Source organism: Rattus rattus, chromosome 3 (assembly GCF_011064425.1).
Source record: "Rattus rattus isolate New Zealand chromosome 3, Rrattus_CSIRO_v1, whole genome shotgun sequence".
Lineage (NCBI taxonomy): Eukaryota > Metazoa > Chordata > Mammalia > Rodentia > Muridae > Rattus > Rattus rattus.
Window position 1 is genome coordinate 91,860,359 of NC_046156.1, and position 26,196 is coordinate 91,886,554.

Sequence of the window (26,196 nt, forward strand, 5' to 3'; positions counted from 1 at the left end):
AAGCCCCTAGAGCTTTCAGGGACTAAACCACCAACTGAAGAGTACATATGGAGGGACCTAGGGGTCCAGTCACATATGTAGCAGAGGATGGCCTTGTCGGGCATCAACGGGAGGAGAGGTCCTTTGAAGGCTGGATGCCCCAGCATAAGGGAATTCTAAGGCCATTGGCAGGCATGGGTGGATAGGTGGGGGAGCACCCCCATAAAAGCAGGGGGTAGGGAGTGAGATAGGGGGTTTTCAAAGGGGAAACTGGGCAAGGTGATAACATTTGAAATGTAAATAAATAAAATAAACAATAAAAAATTAAAAAAAAAGAAAACTTTACAAAATATTGAGACAAAAAAAAAGAAAAAAAAGAAAAGAAAGAAAGGAAAAAGAAAAAAAGAAAACCAAAACTGGTCTCATGATCACTTGAAAGTTGAAAGAGCTATTGTTCTTACGTTTTTCTGCTTAGACACTATGGAAGGTGCCTATCAATCATCATACACTAGAGCAGCATAAGTATTATTCCTACTTAGTGAGCTCATATAGATTATATGTCCACTGAAAGTGGATACTGCTTGATCTCTAATAACCTTTTATTTAGCAGTCCTGCATACACTTTAGGTAGTCATGAGTATTGTCTTGAGGCCTCACAAGTTATTCTACCTCAGGGAAACAGCCAAGGAATAATTATCATCCTTCTAGGAGCAAACAACAGTAGTCCAATAATATGATTTATATCAGAGCTCTATCTAGTCTCTGCCAGTTAAGCAGTACAAAGTCAGCATATTAGTCATAATATAAGTAACTATTGCTGGTATCAGGTATAAGCACTAGCTTAAGGTCTTAAAAATAGCTGGCAGAGACCAGCACCTAACAACCATGTGAACAACTATTATTTTTTTGAATGACTTGATTAAAACTTTACATGATGCATGACTCCCCAGCAGTCTAGTTCATATTTTCATAAACTTCTCTTTCAGAGAATAATAAGACTGGAAATGGTGAAGAATCATTTCCTGTTAGTGTGTGATTGCTATTGTTTTAATACGGTAAACGCTTTACACAAGAAGGGACTGACATATCAGTCCTCCCTAGCTTCATCAGAACTGACTCATGAATATTTTAACATCTCCCACAAGTTGATGATTACAAGAACATATCTTATTGCTTTAATTAAACAGTACTCGCTTACTACACAATTTGTAATGACTCACCAGAAAGGCAAATACTTGTGAACACGAACTATTAGATTAAAGTGGAGGAACCAGAACTACACAGAACAAGTGATTCTCATTGATGTGACTAACAAATATAGAGAGAGGATGTTAGTATGGACAAAAATGGACATAGGGAGATGTAGTGAATTTAGACGATGCTTGCATAGGCTCACACAGGTAACATGAGCTGGGTTCAAGTGACGGTTCCTTGGAGTTGGTGAAAGGGTCAGCATAGAAGATGTGCCCAGATAATTCTAAGAAAACACAGTGTATTCCCAACACTGTCATAGCAGATGTGACAATAAAACTTGTAATTAAGCAGTTTGTAATTATTCAAATTTTGCTTCCAAAGTTATTTATGAATTTTTCACATCTCAGTGGCTTTGGGGTTAATTTCTTAATTGTAAATTCTGAGTTGGTGGCAATAGTGTATTTTATGGGTAATGACAAATAATCATTATAAATTATTTGGCTCTGAACAAATGAAGAGTCCTAACAGTAAACCAGGAAAAGTACAGCTTGAATTGTTTTAAGATGAAATGTTATACTGAGGACAAGAACCAGATGTTCTAAGCTAAGGCTTCAGACAACACACTTCAAGTGTCTGCCTAAAAGACACAGACATGGAAACATGGACTTCACACAATATTTACCTTGTAGCTTTATTGCTTTTATAAAAATGGGTATCATCTTTTGCATTTTAGTGCATTTTTATCCTTCTGACACATTACTGTAAAGAGTTTAAGATTGCATTTTGATTAATGTTTGTGAGAGTTTTACATATTAAATTGTCGATGGGGAGTTATGTCTTCTAGAAAATAGGTGACTATTTATGATCATGAGACACTCCCATAAAATTAGAATTATGGTGGTGGGGCTTACTGAGCACTAGTATGTAGTATTTTGCCTTTTTCTCCTCAAAATCTTTAATGATGTTTCCTTCGACTACTCTGGAGAATTATACAGAATCAAAAGCCTAGGGCATTTTGTTCCAGGTCATGGTCAGAACTTGAAGTGCTATAATTATATCACTTGTTACTTCTTAAGTAGGGTAATAACAGAAACAAACTCAGTGTCTGATACTTGTGGTCGGTTATGAAATACCTCAAATCTCAATAGAAAAAATAAATTAACAATGCAAATAAAATATTGTTCAAATTTAAGAGTGTTATAATACAAATTCTAAGTCTCTTTGATTCAATGCATCTATATAAATGGAGATGCTTTTATATGTAAAGCTCAAACAATTCTGATCATGACAATAGCACATGGAAGATAAAATGCACATAAAGAAGAAAACAAAGCCCAAAACAAATGGAAGTGCTATTGTTCTACAGTAATAGTGAGTGTATGCCCCTTCAAGGTACCTTCTATGTGTACAGTTTAGACCCTACGAGCATCTTATGTGCAGTATTAGACCTGGGAGAAAAAGCAAAAGATTGTGTTCTCTTCTTGCTTCCAGTGGTTTGGGTATGCGTGAGCATGGGTTGTTTGGTTGGGTGGTAGTATGGGAAAGGAGAAAGTAGGTAAGTAAGAAATTGATTTTTTTTATTTTATGTATAAGAATACACTGTTGCTCTCTGTAGACACACCAGAAGAGAGCGTCAGATGTCGTTACAGATGGTTGTGAATGCTCGTAACTGCTGAGCTATCTCTGCTGCCCAAGAAATTAATTTTTATATAGTTATTATTATTTATTTTTCATTTCTGGAATGTAGTTTTGTCAGGTAAGCTTAATTTGTTTTGAATTGTCAACTTGTGATCCTCAAAAATAGACTGTCTGTAGAATCGGAGGTATAACCTAAATACACAGAGACGCCAAATGCTGTCTGCCATCTCTTTCTGCCCAGAGCTAGGCAGCCAAGGAGAGGAGATATGGACACCAAAGTTCGGCAGCCTTTAAGACAAAGGGAAGCTAGTGGACTGTAAACAACCTTAGAACCAATCTCCTTTCAGCCCCTCTGAGAAACTTTAAAGCTTAAAATGAGAATGAGACCATTAATAGCCTTCTCCCTGGGAGTATTCAATACTCAGCATCTAGTCTGAGAGCAACTTCTTTAAAACCAGCAGTATAAATAGACTTTTCTTTGTGCCTTCTTCATGTGGGTAAAAGAAGAATGCTTTTGAAATCTCAGATCATTACATTCTTATACTTATTAATTTTTTCTCAAATTGATCCCATGGTCTTTCTTGGTCTTTCAGATCATCCTCACCATATAGATAGTACCTTCAATCTGCAAATATAGAAACTGAGTCACTGCATAGCTACTAAACTCTTTGTCCTAATGCATGTATACAGTAAGTAACATACCTGGGGAAAATATATTTAAATGAAAGGGAAGATGACCTGCTTAATGTCCTATCAATTCTAGCACCTAATTGCTGATTTACATGATAGACAAATTTCAGTCCAGTGACTAATGTCATTATTTTGTCAATAGAAAAAAGGGCCTTCTCTTTCTCTCCCATTTAATCCCCCTACCCCTCTTTGCAGGAAAAATTAGATATTATTAAAAAAAACTTAGGAAAAATTTAAAAACATCATTAACAACAAAACCAAAAAAAAAAAAAAAAACCAAAACACACACAAAAAAAACCAAAGCTCAATGACTAACTTTACGGGGCTAATAAATAAGTAGCAGTAATTCTAATGTAGGTCTGCCTAGTTTCCACAATGTCCCAGCCTCCCTGCCACTTCATTTCAGTTCTATAGCTCACACTATACTCTTATTTCATAGACATTCTACTTTAAGCATCAAACAAAAATTCAGGGGAGCAAAATTCCAAGCTTTGCATGGAGTAGTGACCATAATTAAAGAACAGTTGATGATTGGATTTTTCTGAGCACAAAAGCCTTAAGATACTGAAGTGAGAGTATCTACTTTTCCTAATACTAGGAAATCCTAAAATCCTAAGGAAGAACCAAAATTTCTTCTATTATGCAATCCTTTGGACTTACCTAACTTGACATAAAGGCATTGTTTGTATGCCTGATTAGAAGGTAGCTTGAGACCCTATATGAACAACAATGCCAACCAACCAGAGCTTCCAGGGACTAAGCCACTACCCAAAGACTATACATGGACTGACCCTGGGCTCCAACTGCTAGGTAGCAATGAATAGCCTAGTAAGAGCACCAGTGGAAGGGGAAGCCCTGGGTCCTGCCAAGGCTGAACGCCCAGTGAACGTGATTGTTGGGGGGAGGGTGGTAATGGGGGGAGGATGGGGAGGGGAACATCCCTATAGAAGGGGAGGGGGAGGGGTTAGGGGGATGTTGGCCCAGAAATCGGGAAAGGGAATAACAATCGAAATGTAAATAAGAAATACCCAAGTTAATAAAGATGGAAAAAAAAAAAAGAAGGTAACTTCACACAGATAGTGACAGTCTGTTTTACTTTTAAGTTGAACCACTAGGACTTAGCACAATGCTGGGAACATGATAGGAACCCACCAAATATATAGGCTATCAATGGGTGTTCCTCATACCAATGACTACCCAGCCTGCCCTGCAACTGGGAGCATGAAAGACATTGCAATTCTGCAGTCACAGAGAGCTGTGGCAACTAGACCATGTGAGCATGGTCCTCCCAAGAAATGATACATAATAGAAGTACCAGAATTATTCTAAAATGTCTTCTCCAATTAGACGTAAGTATAGGACATCTTGATCTTATATTTTCATCTCTTGGATTCTACTGATTTCAGGCTGCCGTCATCTGGTTATTCCAATTAGAAAACCCAGCAGACATGAGGTAAGGAAAATATCAAACAGGCCAGTGATTATTGTTTTGCTTTTAGTGACTACTCTGTTCAATTCATTATTTATTTAACTTCTAGCTATAATCCTCAGAGAATGATTTACCAATTAGTAATCTATTTTAAAGTCAGTATCAACACTAAAAACTTCACAAGGAAATCTTACTGTTTTGTTGGTCAGGAACACACACTCCCTGGGCCTTGAGGTTTATTTTTGTTCTATTAACACTAAGTGAACAATCATGTAATAGAAGTAAATGATTTTAGATGTGTTATTAAGTAATCTTGCCAGCACTTATTATACTCCCAGTTCAGTGCTATTTTTTTCTGAGCTGGACATATTTGAAATTCCTCTGCAATTGCAGCAAACCCTCAAGAGACATCATGTTCAGGGTAAAAGAAAAAATATTCATAGGCATCCAGAAACCATATGAAGTTTTAAAATTATTCAAATCCCTGTTCTTTGCAGGTGTGAGCTGTTCCCAAGGGTAAAGGGATGCTTTTTAGCCAAATGATTAACTTGGACATATCACATGCACATTCCTGGACATTAAGTTTAAAAATTTGTTTAACAGAAAACAGCATAGTGATGTATAACTTCACCAGTTGTGGAGGTAAATGTGGAGATGGGAGAATTTTTATTTTATCTGCTAAATTAGCTTTATCAACATTATTATGAATTGGCTATTGTACTTGCACACTCTAACAGCATGTGCAAAGGGCCCACATTCTAATAATTAATGTTGGTTTGTTCTTTCTACACAAGTCAGTTTCTTGAACAACATCAAACTATACTGGTGTTTTGACTGAAATTTGCAAGGTACAGTTCTGTATGGGTGAACAGAAAGCCACCGAGGTATAGGGAATAAAGGGAATGACATTTGAGTCAAGCCATGGAGAGATTACTGTTAGATGAACAAGGGAAGAAAGGATGCTACAAGCTGTGATGGTGCGTATCTTAAACCTCAGTACTCGGGAGGTAGAGGAAAGAAGATCTCAGTAAGTTTGAGGCCAGCCTGGTTCACATAGCAATCCGTAGGACAGCCATGACTATATATGGAAACTCTGTCTCAAAACAACAAAACAAAACAAACAAGCAAGAAAACAAAAAGGATTCTGTAAGTTCAGAAGCAGTGAGGGAAAGCTGGGGCACAGTTGTTTTAAAGTATTGCATACAGATACTGTTTTGGACTGAGGTGGAACTTTGGGTGACTATGAAGGAATTTTGGAGAGCTACTGGGAGCTATGGAAACTTTGGACAGTTTCAAAAGTTTGTATTTCCCGATCTAAGCAACAGAATACACAGAAAAAGATTTTATTTAGATAGAACATGACTCAAGCTATATCCTTGAGACCTTGGGGGACAGCAGTGTGGATGAGCTGAAAACACAGGACAATTGGAAGTAAAAATGTCTTTAAAATTAAAGCACCAGAGAAAATGTGGTAAGGGAGCAAAGCGGAGATGATTAAACCGAACTGTTATACATTCCTATATAATATTTAACTAGCTGTGGTGAATATGGTACTTTGCTCTGGATAGAGATTTCAGTTCGCACTATAGATGAAATGGAACGGACCAGAGAGACCAGGAAGAGGCCCTGGTTTCTGTCTGGGTGGGAATAAAAGTCAAGCTTTTAGAAAACGGACAGATACAAGGAACAAGATTAATTTTTGCTTAAGTGGAAAATGTTTCTCTTGTGTGGTTAATGATATAGTTACGCAGAATTGCGTGCTAATCAGCTAGATATTAAGTGTGGAGCTCAGCAGATGGACTTGGGCCAGATTCAAATAGTGATATGTAATAAGGACAGTAGACTTCAAGAAGTACATGCACGTGTGCACTGGGAGCACGTGGATGGGAAAAGAAGTGACCTAGGAGTTCCTGGTTAATTGAATTTACTTAGGGTAGTTGGTAACTTGAAATTTTTATGCGTCAGCATTTCTGTAACGAACCCTGTAACACAATTGGATAACAGTCTATAGGGTGAACCCTATCCTTTCAATATGGGTGTGACCATAGATTCCTCATGCACGTGTTTGGAAATGAGAGTGTGAGTATGGAATGTGACTTCAGGGTACAAGAATGAAGTGGGAGCCATACATTTGTCTTCCTGACATTGTGAATCACTGAGGTCCTGAACCTGGTGACACATGAAACAAGGAAGGGGACAACAATGGTTACTTTTCTCCTATTAAACTCGTGCCACATAAGTCAGAAGCTTTCATGGGGAGAAACAGGAATGAAATACAGGTCACTTTTACTACAGTACAGGATTCAGTCCTGACTATTTAATGCCATTACAGCCTTCTGGTGATTTTAAAACACAAAAAATGAACTTCACAAAATTAAATACATCACCTTGAGAAACATTTCTTCCTTTCCCTTCCTCTTTCCCTTCCTCTTTCTTCCTTCCTTCCTTCCTTCCTTCCTTCCTTTCTTTCTTTCTTTCTTTCTTTCTTTCTTTCTTTCTTTCTTTCTTTCTTTCTTTCTTTCTTTCAAGTAAATACAGAAAAAGAATGCTACAAAAATACTAATTCAAAGGATCATATTGGAGGACAGTGCTTAGCAAGAACCCTAGTGTCTGGGCTCTAGTCTCACAGATCTAGGAGCACTGAGTTGGGCATCAGTAATTTTTTTTAAAAAATGTTGCCCACATGATTCCAGCAGTTTCAACGTGCAGCCAGATATTTGAACCTTTGCATTCAATGCAGAGGAAAAGAGTGGCGAGAGAGAGAAAAGGCTGGCCTTGAGTGACCAAGACCTTGGGAGCTGCGTTTACTGACAGGGTCCTTGGAAATGACTCAAACCTGAGCACTTGTGCTGTGCACTGAGCTTTCTTTCATGTACTTTTGGGTCTTTCCTGGCACAGTTCTTTCCTGCGGTACAGCTATCACTTCACCCTGCTTCCGCTGCACCTAAACTGTCTGATGTTGTCTGTCTCTTATTTTCCTAGTACCCAGTGACATACTGGACGAGTCATTTTTCGAAAACAGTAGCTACAGAAATGAATAAAGCATCTTGTTAGATGATATTCAAATCAAGTTGGAGCATTTAGCTTTCAGTTGCTCAGCAATTCAACAACTTTAAATGCAACTGAACTGGGTGTTAGGTGCTGAGGATGGCTCCAGTTGTACAGGGCTCAAGGCCTTGGGAGAAGAAGATCAAACTAAGCAGATCTGTGAGTTTGAGCGGTCAGCACGCATGCTGGTCAACTTCCAGGTATTATCTATTAGTTGAGGACCAAAGGTCAAAACTAATAGTGTGAGGTACTGATGAGAGTAGGAACACACATCAGCCGTATCCAAAGGCTGTTCCTCAAGATCACTCTTGGCATCTCCTGTGCAGCTTCTCCAGAGAGTCACGTGAAACAATCGAAGAAGGGGGTGGGTAGGCTCACAGGATGCTTGACTGATAGAAAAAGTAGGTACTAATAGCAGAAGAGTATAATGGAGACAGAGTACAGCCAAAGCATAGGCTTAAAAGCTTAGTTACCTTAAACCAAGATGTTTCTGAGGGCCTTGTCAATGGAAAATTTAGGAAAAAGCCACCCGAGAGATGAAGTTAAGTGTGAGGATGCCTTAGTGAAGAAAGGCATTCAGTGGAGGTTCCTGGATCATTACAGCACAACACAGTGTTTTCAGCACTTCCTGAGGGAGGGAGGCACTGCTGTGGTCACGGAACCTGCACGAGCAGTGAGAAGCCTTGTTGCAAAATGAACAATTAGAAAATAGACTACGTACTCATCTTTGTCCACCTTTTCTCGGAGCTTCTTTAGCTGCTTGCTTTGGCTGAATTTCAAATTTTGAATTATGTTCTCAAAGTATTCCTCTTCCTTGTAGTTCAACTACATTGTGTAAAAATGATTTGGGGAGAAATATTAATTCCATCACCATCATAATTTCTCTACAAAACAAGTCAATACAGTTAAGAAAGCATTAAAAACTTAACAAAGGATGCTTTTTTATTAGCCTTGTTCAGTCCTCTTCCTAGCTGAATCACAGTTTCAGTGTACTCTCTTATAACCAATGCAATAAAGCAAAGGTCAGGCCGACCTCACAATATTGCTATCATTCTGCATACCATAAATGTGTATAACCACACCCTCTTTATTCAGTACCCAGCGTTTGTAGTATTTTAGATATATACTATACTTATTTGATCTCGTATGACAAGAAAGGTTAAATCAAGCATAGTTGGGGTATCAGTGTTGAACCGTAAATGGGATCTACAGTTTTAGATTATTTTATATAACGTCTGGCTGGCCTTTCCAGGCTACAGTGACCTTGCCACCAGCTCCACATATCACTGCGGAGACTTACCTCAAGATACTCATTATTCAGTTTATTCTCATTGGAGATGATGTCATCAGGATAGCCAATCCTTTCTTTAATTGCCAGGGCCTGTGAAAATTACAACATTGAAAGCAGAGATACAATTATCTGTATAACCGCAGCCTTCAAACACAAACATTCATATGTCCACAACCAGCAATTAAATAACCTGATGTGCTATTTACAAATGGAGCACCTGACAGCCGCAACCAGTGCTCTTTGCCATGGCTCTTTGCTTTAGGTAAAAAAATAAAAAAAATGAAAAATAAAAACAGGCTTGAAATTTATCTCTTAACCCTGTCCGTCCTTTCAGGCTGCAGCTTTCCCATTCGCTCCGTTGCTCCATGTGCAATATTATTTTATGAGATTTTTTCTTCTCTCCAGACTTTTCAATCTTATAGAACGGGTAACATTTAGTGCTCCCAATCTTGGAGGATATAATTATCTTTCCACTTCACTGATTCAGCTGAGAAAACAGATAAGGGCTCCATGAGCTTTGTGGTAATACACTCCTGAATATTGGTTCCTTCGGTGTTTATGTTCCTCTTGCTCCCCAAAGTCACTGCAGCTCCTCTCAGGTTAAATGAATGACATCAACTGCACGAGGGGGGAGTAGGTTTCTTTGCGATCCACCTCATATTCATCCACTGTTTATCATTAGTTCTGTGTTATTATTTTAAATATATTTATTTTAATTGTTCCGTTACGTATTTCTATTTACCATTTCCCCACACTTCTCTGAGACAGGTCTCGGACTGTCCTGAAACTCCACGAGAGGCTGGCTGATTCATGAGCTTCAAAGCCATGCTCCTCTCCACTTCAGCAGCACCGGAACTCAGACCTGTTCTTCCATGCCTACTTTTTTTTTTTTTTACATGGGTTGTACAGATTAAACTCAGATTGAATTCAGGTCATGCTTACAAAGCAAGCATTTACCAACTGAGCTGTTAGGCAACTTTTGTTTATATTTTTTCTTATATATTTTTAAAGTTGATCTTTTCCTACAGGTAGATTTGCTTCGATGGCCCTGACTGGTCATTACCTTCTCTTCAGCTTTCTTTTTTGTCTCAGCATCCATCCAAGTGAGGTCATCTAAAGTCTGAATAAAAACTTCACGGATTTGTGCAATCAAATCTTCAACCTCAAAGCAAAAGGATATTAGCTTATTAATAGTTTAATATAGAAATATGGTCCAGGAGTTCATTCATTCTTTATTACAGTTTAACATGAAGCTACATGCTGTACTTATAGATGCAATAGTATGGTCAGAAATGTACATTCACAGATGAATTCTGACCCAAAAAAATGGGTATAAGATCCTTATATTTTGAAGAAATACTGCTATTATTCAAATTAAATAGATTGTGTTACATACACAAAGCTAAAATCATCTTCAAAATGTGCTAGTTCTTGCTATTCTTCTAGGCAAATAGGATATTAGCTCTCAATGTCACTATCGGCTCAATAAAGCAAGAAGCAGCATTTTAATAAGTTGTTTTAGTATGTCATTACACTGCACTGTCTTAATTTTATTAGCAATTAGAAAATAGGATATCTATTTTCTAATATTTCAAATAAACTGTGGCTTACTCTTTTGGTATTTAAGGAAACAGTCAGTTGGACAACAGACAACTTTATAAGTCTAATACATGACAGTGTACTTTAAAGTCACTGCTTCTGAAAAACAGGTAAGTGCTTTCAATTAAGCAATGTGAAGGCAGAGACACAACTAGACTTCCATGGGGAAGGCAGAGACACAACTAGACTTTTAAGAAGTACAAGTTGAAATCTGTTGAGAACAACGGAATGTACCGTTGCGGAATGTAATGATCCACAGATTCTTTGCCTAATTAATAAAAAGTAGGCAAAAATGTGAACGATTGTAGCTGCTGAGCGAACAAATGCGCTGCTAGGGTGCTGTTTAGATGCTGATGTGCTGTGCTAAAGCATTACCACGTGCTTGCTCTCTCCAGCAAAAGCTGCTTCCACATAAAGCCTCCCCACAGCATTCTCCATGTTCCCATTGACATAGTTAGCACACCGTCTCCAGGTTGCAGTTTCGGATGTAGTCCCGTAAAGGGCCTATAAAATAGAAAAGGCAAATAGCATTTGACCAGGAGGCAGGGCTGGTGAACGGTAAGAACAAACAGTCTGCAAGATGCTAGTCTTTAAGTCTGGCTGAACTTCCTGCAATGCTCATTGCTTCTCTTCACAGAGTAGTTGTCCCTAAGCCACAATAAAATGTAATCTGACTGGATGCTTTACTTGAAAAACTGGGCTTCGGCAAACAAGGTATCTTTCCAGAGGCTTGTCCCAGTAGAACTTTTAGCTATTACAAGTTAATAACCTCCAGAAAAGCTTTGGGAGAGAAAAATACAACTTTGTACCTTCTATACAAACATAAACGTGAAGAAATGTTCAATAAAGGAACAGAAAGGAAAGCATATACACGAGAAAACGCATATCTCCTCTTAATAGCTTAAGTGAAGTTCAGCTACTTAGGAAAACTGTGCATATATAAATTTTAGTATCAATAGGGGGATTGGCTTAGGCAATGGCAATTTATTGAAATAGCATATATTTTTTTGCAGTCTTTATTTATTCAAGACAAAGTCTCACGTGGCCCAGACTACTCTCAAATTCATGATGTAGCTGAGAATGATGCTGGCCTTCGGACCCGTTCCATCTCTCTGGTGTTGGCATTGGAGGTGTGAGCGACCGTGCTCACTAGTTTGTTTACTTATCAGTTTTGTAAAAGTGATGTTCAGGAATGCTCACAATTGAGCCACATCCCAGATCTTTATCAAAATTGGTTGATTTTTATCTTTAGTGAAGAAACTGGAACTTTTAAGTGGCTGTTCTTTGCCAGAACATCAACCAGTATGTGAGGGTTTCCCTTCTTCACTTCCTACTGACCCCTTTCTTTATACCCGGACTAAAATGACTGCATAGATAAGATGTTCTACCTTCCCCACAGAACATAATGACAAAGAAGTCTATCTTTGTATGTCCCCCATGTGCCATGGGCACCTGAAAATCAAGTCAATCAAAACCAAGAGGAAGGTACCTCTATGATGGAATGAAACACACTGGCAACAACAAATTAATGTATTCTTTGATACAATCATGGGTAACTCCTTACAGGGCTATTACTCATGATGTCCTAACAGGCCAGCATAGGATGACGAAGTCCAAGAAGAATGACCTCTTCCTACACAAGTGCAAAATAACCACGCCTGGGCATTTTGTGTCTTGGGAACGATCAGTACATTCTAGCAAACAGTACATGGCAAACATTTAAACCATGTATCTCCTTAGGCTTTAAGTCTTAAGAAAAGAGAGATTTTGTCTTCACCTTGCGGAAAGCATTTCTGGACTCCTTGTAGTTTCGGCTGAGGCTGCTTACAAGATCCATTATGAACCTCCAGGACATTAAATTTTGAAGATCTCTGTATAAAAAAACCCACCACCCAGCAACAAAAAAGATGAGGCTGCAAAGCTTCTAAAGACTGATATGAAATGCATATTTGAGGACGTGGGCACTCTGACATACCTACCTGGGAGAATATTTGGTAAGAATAGGCTTAAGTTTGGTTAAATATTCTGGAGCATAAACAACCACTTCTTCCTCATTTTGAATATTAATATTCACAGTTGACATGATTTCATTTGTGAAATTTGACCAGCTGAATGGCTGGGGAAAAAGCAGGCATAAAACATTTAGTAATTATGGCTTTCTCTTTTGGGTTCCAAGAAGTATGGTTAGAAGTTCACACAGTAAAGGGCATCAGCTGCATCATAAAATGCTTAATATGATAGTCAGTTTGTGTTTGGGGGATTTTTGTCAATTGGTTCAATCATCTTTTGATTAGCTCTGCAACATGATTATTTAGATAGTAGAATTAGACCAACCGCTTAAGAACAAAAACATCTCTGTTGTGCATACAGAGTACACAATTAGAGATTAAGCTCATTGTCATTTCTTCTTTAAGAAATATTTTTTAAAGAAGAAGAAAAATGTAATTTTAAAAATAAAATTTTATTGCTCTATAAAAGTGCAGTATATGTAAACTGTTATTTTATTGGATATTTCATTTATTTACATTTCAAATGTTATCCCCTTTCCCGGTTTCCCCTCTGCAAACCTGTACCCATCCTTCTATGAGGGTGCTCTTCCACTCATTTACGCACTCCCAACTCACTGCCCTGGCATTTCCCTACACTGGGGCAACAAGCCTTCACAGGACCAAGGCCTGATGCCAGATAAGTCTATCCTATGCTACATAAAGAGCTGGAGCCACGGGTCCCTCCATGTGTATTCTTTGGTTGGTGGTTTAGTCCCTGAGAGCTCTGGGTCTGGTTGGTTGATATTGGTGTTACTCCTATGGGGTTATAAAACCCTTCAGCTACTCAGTCCTTATGAACTGTTTTTTTTTTAAATGGATCTGAATAAAAAATCATTTCAAACACAGATATGTGCATCTGAGCAGAGTTCCTGCTGCAAACAGAACATTGCTATAGCAGAGATGGTGAGGAACCAGACAGAGGAACATGCCTTGAGCTATTCACCTTAGCTCTATAGAGAAGCTCATGAGACTTGAACTATAGCAGCTAAGTTGAGAATGTCTAACTGATAGAATCTTGTCTATTGTACCTTATATGGGAACTGAGTGTCTAACTGCGTCAGAGTCTTAGATTCTCATCTATATATACAGAGGTCCCTTACTGTGCAAGAAGTGCTAGACTAAGTACGTGCTTCCCTTTGCTGCTTTGGACAAGTCTTTCAAAACATGTTTACTTAATATATTACGTCAATAAGTGTATATACGAAATGACCAACTCATGCAAAACATTGACCATAATCAGTTCAGCATTACAGACCTGATACAAAGAGAATGTTGACTGTGGAAGTTTTGATGTATTTCTAAAAACAAGGTTCATGTCCCAAGCATGTAGACCAAACACTATTGCTACTGCTACTATTACACCCTCTCAAAGCACAAAGCAGGGTGTTAGAAACCAGCTAAACAAAAATAAGTAAGTCCTATTCTTCAGTAGATTCCAAGACAGATTTTCTTCTTATTTCCTGATTCTGTTTCTAACTTTGATTCTGAATATTTCCATAGATGGCCTGAATGAGAACATGGAAAGTTCTATGAATAAATTAGTCTGTTTTAAGAATTTAAAAATTCACACCAAATGACGATGCAAAGGCCTTTCAATGCACCTTCTTCAAACCCTTTTCAGCTACAGTTTTTAAAATCTTATAATTTCCCTTAAAATAAATTTTGCCTTTGAAACTCATTTGTCTTAAATTCAGAAATATCAATTTTAAATATCTCTCTTCCTCAAGACTTCTCATGTTGTCAAATGATGAGTGTCATTAGCATTCATTTTGAAATTAACTTATTTTAATAAGTAAAATGTAAAGTTGTAATATCAGGGATGGGTATAAGAAAAGGCACATTAAATTTAAAAACTTTCTACTTACCTTCCCATCGATCTCCAGAGAGAAGTTATTTTGGAGCTTGGCCAATGTCATTTTGTTATAAAGCAGCATTGGGTCATTTCGGTCTTCTGGTTTAGTTGTGGCCTACGGATATAATGTTGGTTGTGGTTTTAGAAAAATATAATCATATATGATAGAAAATAAATATAGGGTAAGCATGAGATAATTTGACTTGGGTTCAAAATTTACCATTTTACGTATATTCTGTAATAATTAAAATTTAACCAGATCGTCAAGCTTAAAATTCTTCAAAAATCTTTTAACATCTTGGTAACCGTCCAAGCCACCTAAGTAACATTTGTGGCTAATGGTCAGTTCAGTTGGGTCTGCACCTGTTTTGCATCATAACTTTTTTATATAGTCATCTCCAATTTATCTCTCAAATACTGGCTTCTGCCCTCACTTTTGTAACTGAGTATTCTACTTAAAATTAAGCTGGGGGGAGGAAAATGCAAAAGATCTTACAATAATTTATGACAGTTGTCACAGCAAATTTTTAGTCTACAGCAGGTAGGTAGCAAGTTTGGTCAAAGAAAATGGCCACCCTACTTTTGTGACCACCCTTCCTTCTGACTAATGACATATACTCAATTGCTTCCGAGTTAATTTTGTTCACTTAGTCTGAAAGATAAAATTATGTCAGCAACTCCTAAGTTAGTGCTTGAGAAGAATAAAGGCAATTTTAAGTATGGAGAGACACAAAGAGGATGGTATGAAATGAGAACTGAGTGAAAAGACCTTCAATATTCGGGTTAACGTATCTATTCATTGATGAAGACAACCAATATTGAATATCTCCTTCATACAAGACAACATGCACAATGCTAGATAAACACCAGTGATACAAAAATAATGTCGACTTGTGGGGGAAACCTAACACAATGTATGTCCCAGGAAATATAAAATGACCACTGTAGAGCCAAGGCTGGCCAAGGGGGACATGGTCTGAGAACATAGGTGTGATAAATTCCCAGGGCAAGAAACTCTTCTCTAGTTTTCCTCTGAGAACTACAAGTAACCTATCGAATGTCCTCCACAGAGCTGCTCCTCCAATCAAACTGACTCTGGTTGTGGAGAGGTTGTTTTTATGTAGCCAGGGCAAATATAAAATCACTCTCCATGACCATTATTCTTTACTCTTCTGCAGAGGCCAGATGGCAGTGGTAAGAACATGGGGACATAAGAAAATAGCTTACACTGTAAGGAAGTCTGAGGCCAGGTTCAATCACAACCCCGAATATTGACGAGAGCCAGGGTTCACTTGCTCATGCCTGCGTGGCAGACTCAGAGAACAGAGTGCCAGTTCAGTCTCCAAGGGCTTGCCTGGAACCAGGAGAAAGGCAGAAATACCCTTGGCTCTGTTGCTTGGGTCTTTCTGTTTTCCTGACTTCAGCAGTTTCAGAGTCAGAAATCAGTGGCATCACTTTGACTTCTGACTAAGTCCCTAGCAGGACAGAGAGGATCTAGACAGACACTTTGTATTTCAAGTTAACATAAAGTAAAATTGTTGAGAAAAACTGCCGTGTGTTTGCATGTGTCTTCCTGAACCATTAGGACATCTCATACTCCCCGTGAAATATTTTGATGCAACTGGCCCACACCACGGCTTCTTAACTAGTTGTCAACCCTGGTGTGTCTTTTGGATTTCAGGAAATTCTATGGTTTCAAAGGTTCTCTGGAAGTTAATGACCCATTACTAGCCTATGCATTTTTATCACTGGGTTAAAGAGCTACGATTTTTTTAAACAACCTAGAAAGGAAGGAATGAAGCAGAAAGTGGTTGACATTATTCAGTATCCCAGAAAAAAATATGTTTTACATTGGCAATTTCTTTTTCCAATTCCATAACTTTATTCATTTCCAAAGAGAGCTGGTTTTCATCAATAGGCAATCTTTGTTCCTGACGAATCAGTCTGGCCACAGAAATCATAAAATCCACATATGCTGTGCAAGCCTGAAAGAAAGAAATAATATGTTGTTGGGGAAGCTTCTGATAGTCATTGTGGTACATAGAAGTTTTAAAATATTAATTTTGGTAGAAGAAAAAGAACAATCAAATGGAAATATTTTCTAAGTGCTTGTACAGGTTTTTTTAATTATAGCTGAGACACAGCAATAAAATATTACTTTAAATGTTTTAATTTGTGGTCATTTGTCTATGAAGATTAGGTTATTTTTAAAAATGTTATTTTGTGTTCACAAAAATACAGTTGTAAAGCACTTGTTAAATACATATTACTTCTTTTTCTTTTCTAAACTTTTTCTTCATGTTGGCTCTGCATATATATATATATATATATATATATATATATATGCAAGTATTTTTCAACCATTTATGAAGAGTTACAAATTCATAAAATATTATCAGAACACCTTCTCAGATTCATCTTGGGTCAAGTTAAGTTTTTTTGAGGCTGCTCTCAGGAGTTCATCCAACAAACAACAAAAGGTTGTAAATTTTTTTCCATTATACCCTCATTACTTTGACGTTTTACTATTAGATGCCATAGATTTAGATACCATCTCTTCCAAAGACTCAATATGTTTACATCTTATCTTCAGATACGATTTAATTTGTAAGCAGGAACTATATGCTATTTGCATTACCAACCTTTTCAGGATTGTACAAATGCCTTAACTGAATTCAGTGACATCAAGACCAGGAGAATTCAATGCCATTTCTGCTAAGTCTCAATCACCTGCTACTCATTAGCCTTCATTCTATGTCGGCATCAAAAATACATTGTGATCTTCTTATTTCTTTTGAAATTGACCCTAATTCAAGTTTCCAGCAGGAACTTTCTGAGTAAGGTAAGTGACTGTTACCAGGGGAATTCTGACACAAAATTCTGGGATAAGTGAATGAATCTTTGATGCTTCCAAGACATGGTATTTGGGTAAATACAAATGAAGGCTACAATGTGTGCTAAAAAAGTGTACCACTTTCAGTTTCAGAAGAATCTCATATCCCTCCGAAAGGACTACAAGCACAAAGAACACCCTTATATTCAATTTGAATGTAAAGGCACGTGTATTTATAGGTGTTCACCATCAAACATAAAAAAATAGTAAAGTGAAAATGTGAAATCAAGCAAGAGTTTAAAATATGTGTAATTACTGTGAATATCAAAAATCAAACATTCTGCTACCTATGACCCTCAAAAAATGCTAAACAGACCAAGTTCTCTTGATATGTGTGTTTTCTCTGTTGAGGGATACACTGTAATGTTACAATTACCTAGGTAGTGCTTCTGTCTATATTTTAATAGGATAAAGTATGTTGGTGAATTTGCATTTAGAAATCCAATCACTGAGGTATTAGAAATGAAATGATAATTTTGTATTGGTTATTCCCAAACTAAGTTTGTTCCCATTTCAAGCTAATTAGAGTTCTTGTTTCACTTTGAAGTAAAGAAACATGTCTGGATTCATCCCTAATGGGACCACATAGTCCAAAATATAAGAATGTAGTGTTGGGCTGGAGAGATGGCTCAGAGGTTAAGAGCACTGGCTGCTGTTCCAGAGAGCATAAGTTCAATTCCCAGCAACCATATGGTAGCTCATGACCACCTGTAGTGAGAGCTGGTGTGCTCTTCTGACATGTACACATGTAGGTAGAACATTGTATACATAAAAAATAAATAAATAAGCAAACAAGTAAATAAATAAATCTTAAAAAGAATGTAGTGTTTTGAATTAACTATATTTCAAAGCATATAAATCCATCTGCTTTCAGCAAGGAATTACTACTGCCTTTGAAGGAGATGATAATTTGAATTTTCTAATATTATTCTTTTGAGATTTCTCTTTGTTATACGAGATAAGTTTTTGTTAATGATGTGAGAAAACAAGAAGAATCCTTCTAGGTACTTTGCTGAGCCTGCAATCTGGTTCTTATTCTTTACAAATGTATCTGATGATTGTGGAACCTTGGTGGATAACACCATGAAACAACCCTTTAGTCCTGCTGAACTGGTGAAGCCTCAGATTGCTAGCTCCCGGGACACAGAGCTATGATGGATGTGTTCCAGCATGGCCACCACTTCTTATTAAAACACACATTGTAGTATCTTTAAAACTCAAACCCACTGTGGCAAGAGTTTAACAGAAGGCCTTATCTTTTTCTTATTTTTAAACATGTAAAATGCCAAATGATGCCAAGTATACAGATTTGGAGAAATTGAGGTACATTTGAAAGTGAAATTTAGCTTTCTTTTCTTGGGTCTTAAAGAAGAACACAGTTGTCAGGGCAGGGATAAGAATGAGCTCTCATGTTTAGCGGTTGTGTTTTGAAGAGATAGTAAATCAAGGATCGTCTCAGTGGAGAAGAACCCAAAAATATCTAGTAGCCCTTTGTTAAAAAAAAAAAGACTATAGAACCTACCACTAGCAGCAAGTCATTGAACTGAGAACTGGGGCCCCATTGGAGGAATTAAAGAAAGGATTGAAGGAACTGGGGAACTGAAGGGGTTTGCAACCCCATAAGAACAATACCAAGCCACTACCCAAAGAGTATGCATCGACAGACCCATGGCTCCAGCTGCATATGTAGCAGAGGATGGCCTTGTTGGGCACCAATGGGATGAGAAGCCCTTGGTCCTGCCAAGGCTGGACCCCCCAGTATAGGGGAAAGTCAGGGTGGGGAAGCAGGAAGGGCTGGGGGGCTGGGGAGGGGGAACATACTTATAGAAGAAGGGGGGAATGGGATAGGGGTTTATGGACAGGAAACCGGGAAAGGGGATAATATTTGAAATGTAAATAAAAATATCCAATAAAAAATGTAAGAAAAATAAAGCTCTCTTTTGTGGCAAATAAATAAATAAATAAATAAATAAATAAATAAATAAAACCTAGCACTGACAAAAGTATTTTTAAAGGGATAACTGCTTTCAAGAGCCAGTGTAAAATCCATACAGCACTAATTTTGTGGGGTTTTAAACCACACATTAACAAAAATAATATTGACTATTCCTAATATCATGGGTTATTGCTTTGGTTAGAGTGATTTCCATATTATAACAGCAGATAATGGTGTTTATAAAGTAGCTCTTTAGAAGAGGAGATTCCTGCAAAGCTGGGAAAATGCTGGTATTTATTAGATTGCTAAAGAAGAACACAGCAAGGCCATTTTACTGCTGCCCTTCAGACTTTAAGATCACTGTTAATGAATGACATCCAGATCCAGGAAAGAGACAGAAGTTCTCCAATCAGATTGGCTGACACCTGGGCACCCTGCTGGTGACCGCTGAAGATCGGGAGTTTCATAGTCAGATGTTTGTGACTCTCAGCTCTTATCAGTTGTCTGTATTTTCCTTCCTTAGAAGAAAATCTACAAAATGTAGACCTATAAGTAAGTAACTGAGAAATCATATAACTGTGTTCTAGCTAGCTATCAATGCTGGGGAATATTGTGTGTTATGCATGTTTACTAATGGAACCTACAAAGTGTACTAAATAAGAAAGATGTAACACCAAGTAGGAAAGATGCTTCCCATCTAAAAGTCTCAGAAACTTTCCATTAAACAGCACACAGCTGCTGGCGGAAACTTGTTATCTACAGAGAGATTGTGCGTATAGAATTGCACAACTATTCCTAGGGACCAGAGATGAGACATAGCAGAACATAAAAACAACTCTAAGATAGGAACCCAGGACCCAAGGGGATCACGTAGGGGCCTGTGGTTGTTGGGTTATCAGAAAGAGCCTGGAAGTTTATACAAGATTTTCAATGTTTTACTGTATATGCTGTGAACCAGATTTTTCACAAACTGCTTTCAATCTCTAAAAATTCTCCTCTCAAATTTACTAAATTGAAAATAAAACGGCCCTTTATGTTTTATTGAATGCATGTACCCTCTGGATTTAGTCTCTTTCTTGGAACCCAGAAAGAAGAAAATGAGGTCAATAGTTCTCCTTGTATCATATGTATGTCAATGCCACCAAACAGAGACACTACATAGGCCATATGTACTAGCTGAGAAGCTTAAAGTGCACATTTAACAAGTGGGCCATCTTGCAGGTTAGTTTAGATCTACTTGCCTTCATCAGAGTCCACCACACTCCTTCACCTAAATGACCAAGTGACCTCCTCTGAGTTCTTCTCTATTACAGTACAGTTTACACACTGCAGCCAGAGAGAGCTTTTAAAAAGCCAACTGGCATGGAATCTAAATGGCTCATCTGCTCACCCACTCATTATCACATCACCATTTTATTGGTATAATATTTCCTCAATTTACATTTTGTCCCTCCACTAGTTCCCCTCTCTCTTTTGTCTTTTTTATTCCTGCATTACTTGAGTTTAATGACAGCACAAATGTGGTTACACTGACATGAATTTAAGGAGTATTTATTAAATAAAAATACTGATGTTATACTGAAGTATATTAGGAAGGTTTTACTCATTTGCACTTGATCAGAACATCTCCAGACCATGGCAGGTTTTTTTTTGTTTGTTTATTTGTTTGTTTGTTTTTTTTGGTTCTTTTTGAGCTGGGGACTGAACCCAGGGCCTTGCGCTTCCTAGGCAAGCGCTGTACCACTGAGCTAAATCCCCAACCCCCATGGCAGGTTTTATTAGTTTGCACTCTGAGTGAGCAAGCAAGTAAAACCCCCTCCATGTTTAATCTCAATTTGTTTGAGCCTGCTCATCTTTCTGACTACAAATCTCAGCTTGTGCTCTTTCCTGGAATTTAGTGGACTGGGGGAGAGGAGTCTGTCTTTTCTCTGACTTAAGACACAGAGGCCTTGGGTCATCTCTTTCTGGCTTTTATCTACTGTGGCCATGTTTCAAGCGCTTTATCCTTATCCCGAACACAGCTCCATGTTTCATAAGCCATGTACCAGTTTTAGAGGAGCTCTAAACTCATTCACAGCTCCCACAGTTCTCTCTGGACCCATGCCTTGCTTCATCTGAATCCATGCCTCCTTAGCTCCAACTTTTCCCTCCTCAGATTCAACTTCTCATTGAGTTTTCCCATTTTATTTTAATTAGTTATTGAATGAACACTTGGTTCAACCAAGTATTGAAGTGACTGTCCAAAACCTTGCCATTGGTACATATAGAGCAGGTATGGGAATTAGTGCCCTAACTTATTCTCTTTGTCAGACAAACATTAGTACACAGCACAAAAATATTTATAATGATAGCCAATGTTTACAAATTTATTAACAAAGGAGGCCAAGATAATTAGCCTTGATTTAGTAAAAAGTTAAGAGAAAAAGAAGTCTTGAAATTAATCCTTCAAACCTCAGGGGCCTTTCTTGAGGAGGGTCTTTTGTTTTGAAGACAATTAATATTATTTCTCTTTATAAAAAAGGACTTTTGCATATGAGATTGTTGGTTGACATTCCAAGAATGGGAATGATTATCTTTTATGGGCAATGTTACCTTTTACCCTGTTTTCTCAGAATAGATATTTACACTTTTGTTATATCTATATCTACATCTATATCCATATATATGGATATATATATATATATATATATATATATATAGAGAGAGAGAGAGAGAGAGAGAGAGAGAGAATGTGTGTGTGTCTTCAGTGTGCAAAGCCATAGTGGATTCATGGAACTCAAATCCAATAAACCAACAAAAGACTATTCATGAGAGTGTATGCATTGGTGAAAAAAATCTGTGTTTCTGTTCATTTTGCCTATCTATCCATGTTGGATGTACTTCATCTATACCACCTTAGTGCATTCTCTTCACAAAGGACTCAAGGAGCTTGAGTCAGTCTCCTTTTCTCTTGGAAAAGGACTTCTTTTGGAGTCTGTAACCCATCTCCAGCTCCAGAGAAACTCATCTGATGAAAACCAAATGTCCCAGTCCATATTATTAGATCTGTCTGAAATTTTAGAATGTTCAAGAAAAAAGGAGGCTGACATATGTTACTTCTGATGGCTTCATTGCTGCTTAACTAAGCATTTAAAGGAGAACCAGTGGCAATGTTTTTTAAACTGTTTCATCAAGAGTAGAAAAGTCACAAACAAATTTTATGACCCCAACTCTGATTCTAAAGCCAGGCAAAATCACTAAGATAAAAGAAAACACTGGGCAAATAACTGAGACGGTGACCAGAGTAAAGTCCTCAGCCAATTACTGATAAGTGTTTGACAGAACATTTTAAAAAGACCAGGATTAAGATTAAGGTGAATTTATGGCAGGAAAAAGTATACAGGTATCATTCAGTAATAATTGATCAATAGACATTAAACAATATAATAACAAAATAAAGTCCAAACCACATGATCATCTCCAGTGATGGAAAAAAATTCTCAAAAGCATAAATTCAAAAAGAACATACGTCAGCACAATAAAGGCCACAATGAAAAGTTGAGTGTTTTCCATCCAAGATCAGAAATAAGACATGGATGTCTCCTCAAGATAGTTCTAAAAGTCTTAGCCAGAACGGTTAAGGCAAGCACAAGAAATAAACAGTATCCGTGTGGGAAAGGAAGTAGTGAACACTGAGACAGTGCTTGCCAACTGGATGCTCTCATGCATAGAAAGCACTGAAGGTGTCATCAGAAATAGTGTTAGAACTGAACAGAGTAAAAGGAAGCCAATACACAAAATCAGTAGCATTCAGACAAACAAAAATTTGAACTGCCTGACTTATAAATAAAGAAACAATCCAATTTACAACAGAATGAAAAACAGGAGAAAATTCAGCTGGCAATTTCTAACCTCTATTATATTCAGTGGTGCAAACCCTTTCTTAGAAAATATCAAAACCTATTAATTAAGAACTTAGAGGAAATGCTCCATCACTTCCCTTTTTCCAGTTCCCTTTGACCTTATACATGAGTTCTGCACAACAAGCCAATTCTGACCTGGCAGACTAATGTGAATTCCAGAAAAGGTTGAGGGTAGGACAATAAAATTAAAGGCAGCTGAGAGCCCAGGGAGTCCCATGTGTCTTATCTCACTTGATCTGCCTGCTTTGAGATTGGAAAGGGAGACAGAAACGTATGGTCTCTTGCTTCCCGCACTATAATTTTGAGTGTTTTTGTTATTGTGGCTTAGACAAAACCCAGTCCAATACAAACTTCCATGCCTATAGAGACAAGAAAGCCAATGTGAATCAACAAATCCTCTAGGATCTAGCGTCTAGATGATGGCTACAGAGACCTGGAAAATTATGCTCTATCTCCATGGAGTGACTAGAACAGCTCCGGCTGCACAGACTTTTGCAAATGCAAACTTCAGTTTCTAAATCTATAGGCCAAGAAAGAAACGTGCGTGACCAAGCGAAGGCCCCAATTCTCTAACAGAATGGACAATTCACATTTTCACATAAAAAAAAAAAAACCCTTGTGGTTTAAGTAAAAATGCATCTGCATTAGATGCAAACCCCAGACGGCCAGTTTGTCATATGTTTGACATTGTGACTAACACTGAAAAAAAATTCATAGACTATACTCTCTTCTTAATAAAAATCTTATCAAGGGGAAAAAGGAAGAAATGTCACCACCTTGATAACCAGGCATAGATTAAGATCAGAAATGTTAAACAAATAAAAGCTATCTAAGGACTGAGGGGGAAACAACAGTTTAAAAGTCTAAAACTGTAAATATGAACAACTCCTGAGTTGAAAATTAAGATATGATTTGACATTCCTCCCTCACTTTTAACTCCGAAACAGGAAGCAGCTGGACACTTCTTAAAGCCAACAGCTGCAGCGCACAGAGCCACTAGATCACTCTGATATCCTACATCCATTTAATTATCTTTACTACTAATTGTGGCCTTTAGTATCATGATGTAGGTACTTTTCTTAATTTCTGTACTGTGTATCTATTCCAACAGATAGCTTATTTCATGTTATTTGAACGTAACATGAATGCAAGGCATGGTAACTTTTTAACTAATTTCAGCTAAGAAATGATCCCAGTCATACTATCAAAATGTTACTCTTTAGGGTCAGGAAAAGCAGACCCAGCTAAGACAGTTCTTCTGTCTTAAAAGAACTATGAGAAAAGCATCTGTAGGACAAAAGCCTGCCCTCAGACATCTAATCACATTTGACTGTTCATTTTGTCTGGTGGAGCTCCTTCCGTCAGGAAACAAGAACACAGTCTCATCAACCTAAGGCAAGAAAGCTAGGTGGAGATAGTAAAATGTTTTCCAGGTCAACAGCAGCCATGTATGACGTGATTCCGTGTCTTGCGTGCTTTGGGAAGGAAGCAGATATCCCTTTGACATAGTTATCTGACAATAGACTCAGGAAGTTCTAGAAGAGTACGTGTCACCAGACCTGTTCATCCCAAGGTCTTACTGACAGTGTTCTGTGATTTGATTCATCAGACACTTTTTGTTTTCTTTAAATGATCCACCTTAGATATGAATGGAAACATCTTAGGGTGAAATTTAAAAATAGATCATGTGACTCCAATGGAATATTACTCAGCTATCAAAAACAACGACTTTATGAAATTAAAGGCAAATGGTTGAACTGGAAAATATCATCCTGAGTGAGCTAACCTAATCACAGAAAGACATACATGGTATGCACTCATTGATAAGTGGCTATTAGCCCAAATGCTTGAATTACCCTAGATGCCTAGAACAAATGAAACTCAAGACGGATGATCAAAATGTGAATGCTTCACTCCTTCTTTAAAAGGGGAACAAGAATACCCTTGGTAGGGAAGAGAGGCAAAGATTAAAACAGAGACTGAAGGAACACCCATTCAGAGCCTGCCCCACATGTGGCCCATACATATACAGCCACCCAATTAGACAAGATGGATGAAGCAAAGAAGTGCAGAAGTGTAGATCGCCTGAGAGACACAGCCAGAATACAGCAAATACAGAGGCGAATGCCAGCAGCAAACCACTGAACTGAGAATAGGACCCCGTTGAAGGAATCAGAGAAAGAACTGGAAGAGCTTGAAGGGCTCGAGACCCCATATGTACAACAATGCCAAGCAACCAGAGCTTCCAGGGACTAAGCCACTACCTAAAGACTATACATGGACTGACCCTGGACTCTGACCTCATAGGTAGCAATGAATATCCTAGTAAGAGCACCAGTGGAAGGGGAAGCCCTGGGTCCTGCTAAGACTGAACCCCCAGTGAACTAGACTGTTGGGGGAGGGCGGCAATGGGGGGGGGTGGGGAGGGGAACACCCATAAGGAGGGGGGGGGGGGAGGGGGATGTTTGCGAAACCGGAAAGGGAATAACACTGAAATGTATATAAGAAATATTCAAGTTAATAAAAAAAAAAAAAAAAGTCATGTGACTTAAAAACTAAGAATCAAAATTTGTGCACAGAATTCCAAGCTTTCTTTTTTGATTTCTACTAGTTGAGTCGTAGTGTTCATTCTATCAAAGGAACTTCAGCACAGATTAGTCTTGGCTTTTCCACGGCAAAAATTGTAAAGAGTTTTAA

The 26,196-nt window shown here is 37.9% G+C and overlaps 1 protein-coding gene across 4 annotated transcripts in view; it reads right to left on the minus strand.

Moving 5' to 3' along the window:
• The window catches only part of Mme (membrane metalloendopeptidase), a 110,296-nt gene that overhangs the window by 21,444 nt on the left and 62,656 nt on the right, over positions 1-26,196 (minus strand). For all 4 annotated transcript variants that reach the window (XM_032898310.1, XM_032898309.1, XM_032898307.1 and 1 more), the window contains exons 9-16: positions 16,619-16,753; positions 14,782-14,883; positions 12,848-12,984; positions 12,646-12,739; positions 11,244-11,372; positions 10,333-10,431; positions 9,279-9,359; positions 8,700-8,803 (exon numbers count right to left, since the gene is read on the minus strand). In XM_032898310.1, the coding sequence (XP_032754201.1) occupies positions 8,700-8,803; positions 9,279-9,359; positions 10,333-10,431; positions 11,244-11,372; positions 12,646-12,739; positions 12,848-12,984; positions 14,782-14,883; positions 16,619-16,753 (881 nt within the window). The remainder of the gene's footprint in view (positions 1-8,699; positions 8,804-9,278; positions 9,360-10,332; positions 10,432-11,243; positions 11,373-12,645; positions 12,740-12,847; positions 12,985-14,781; positions 14,884-16,618; positions 16,754-26,196) is intronic.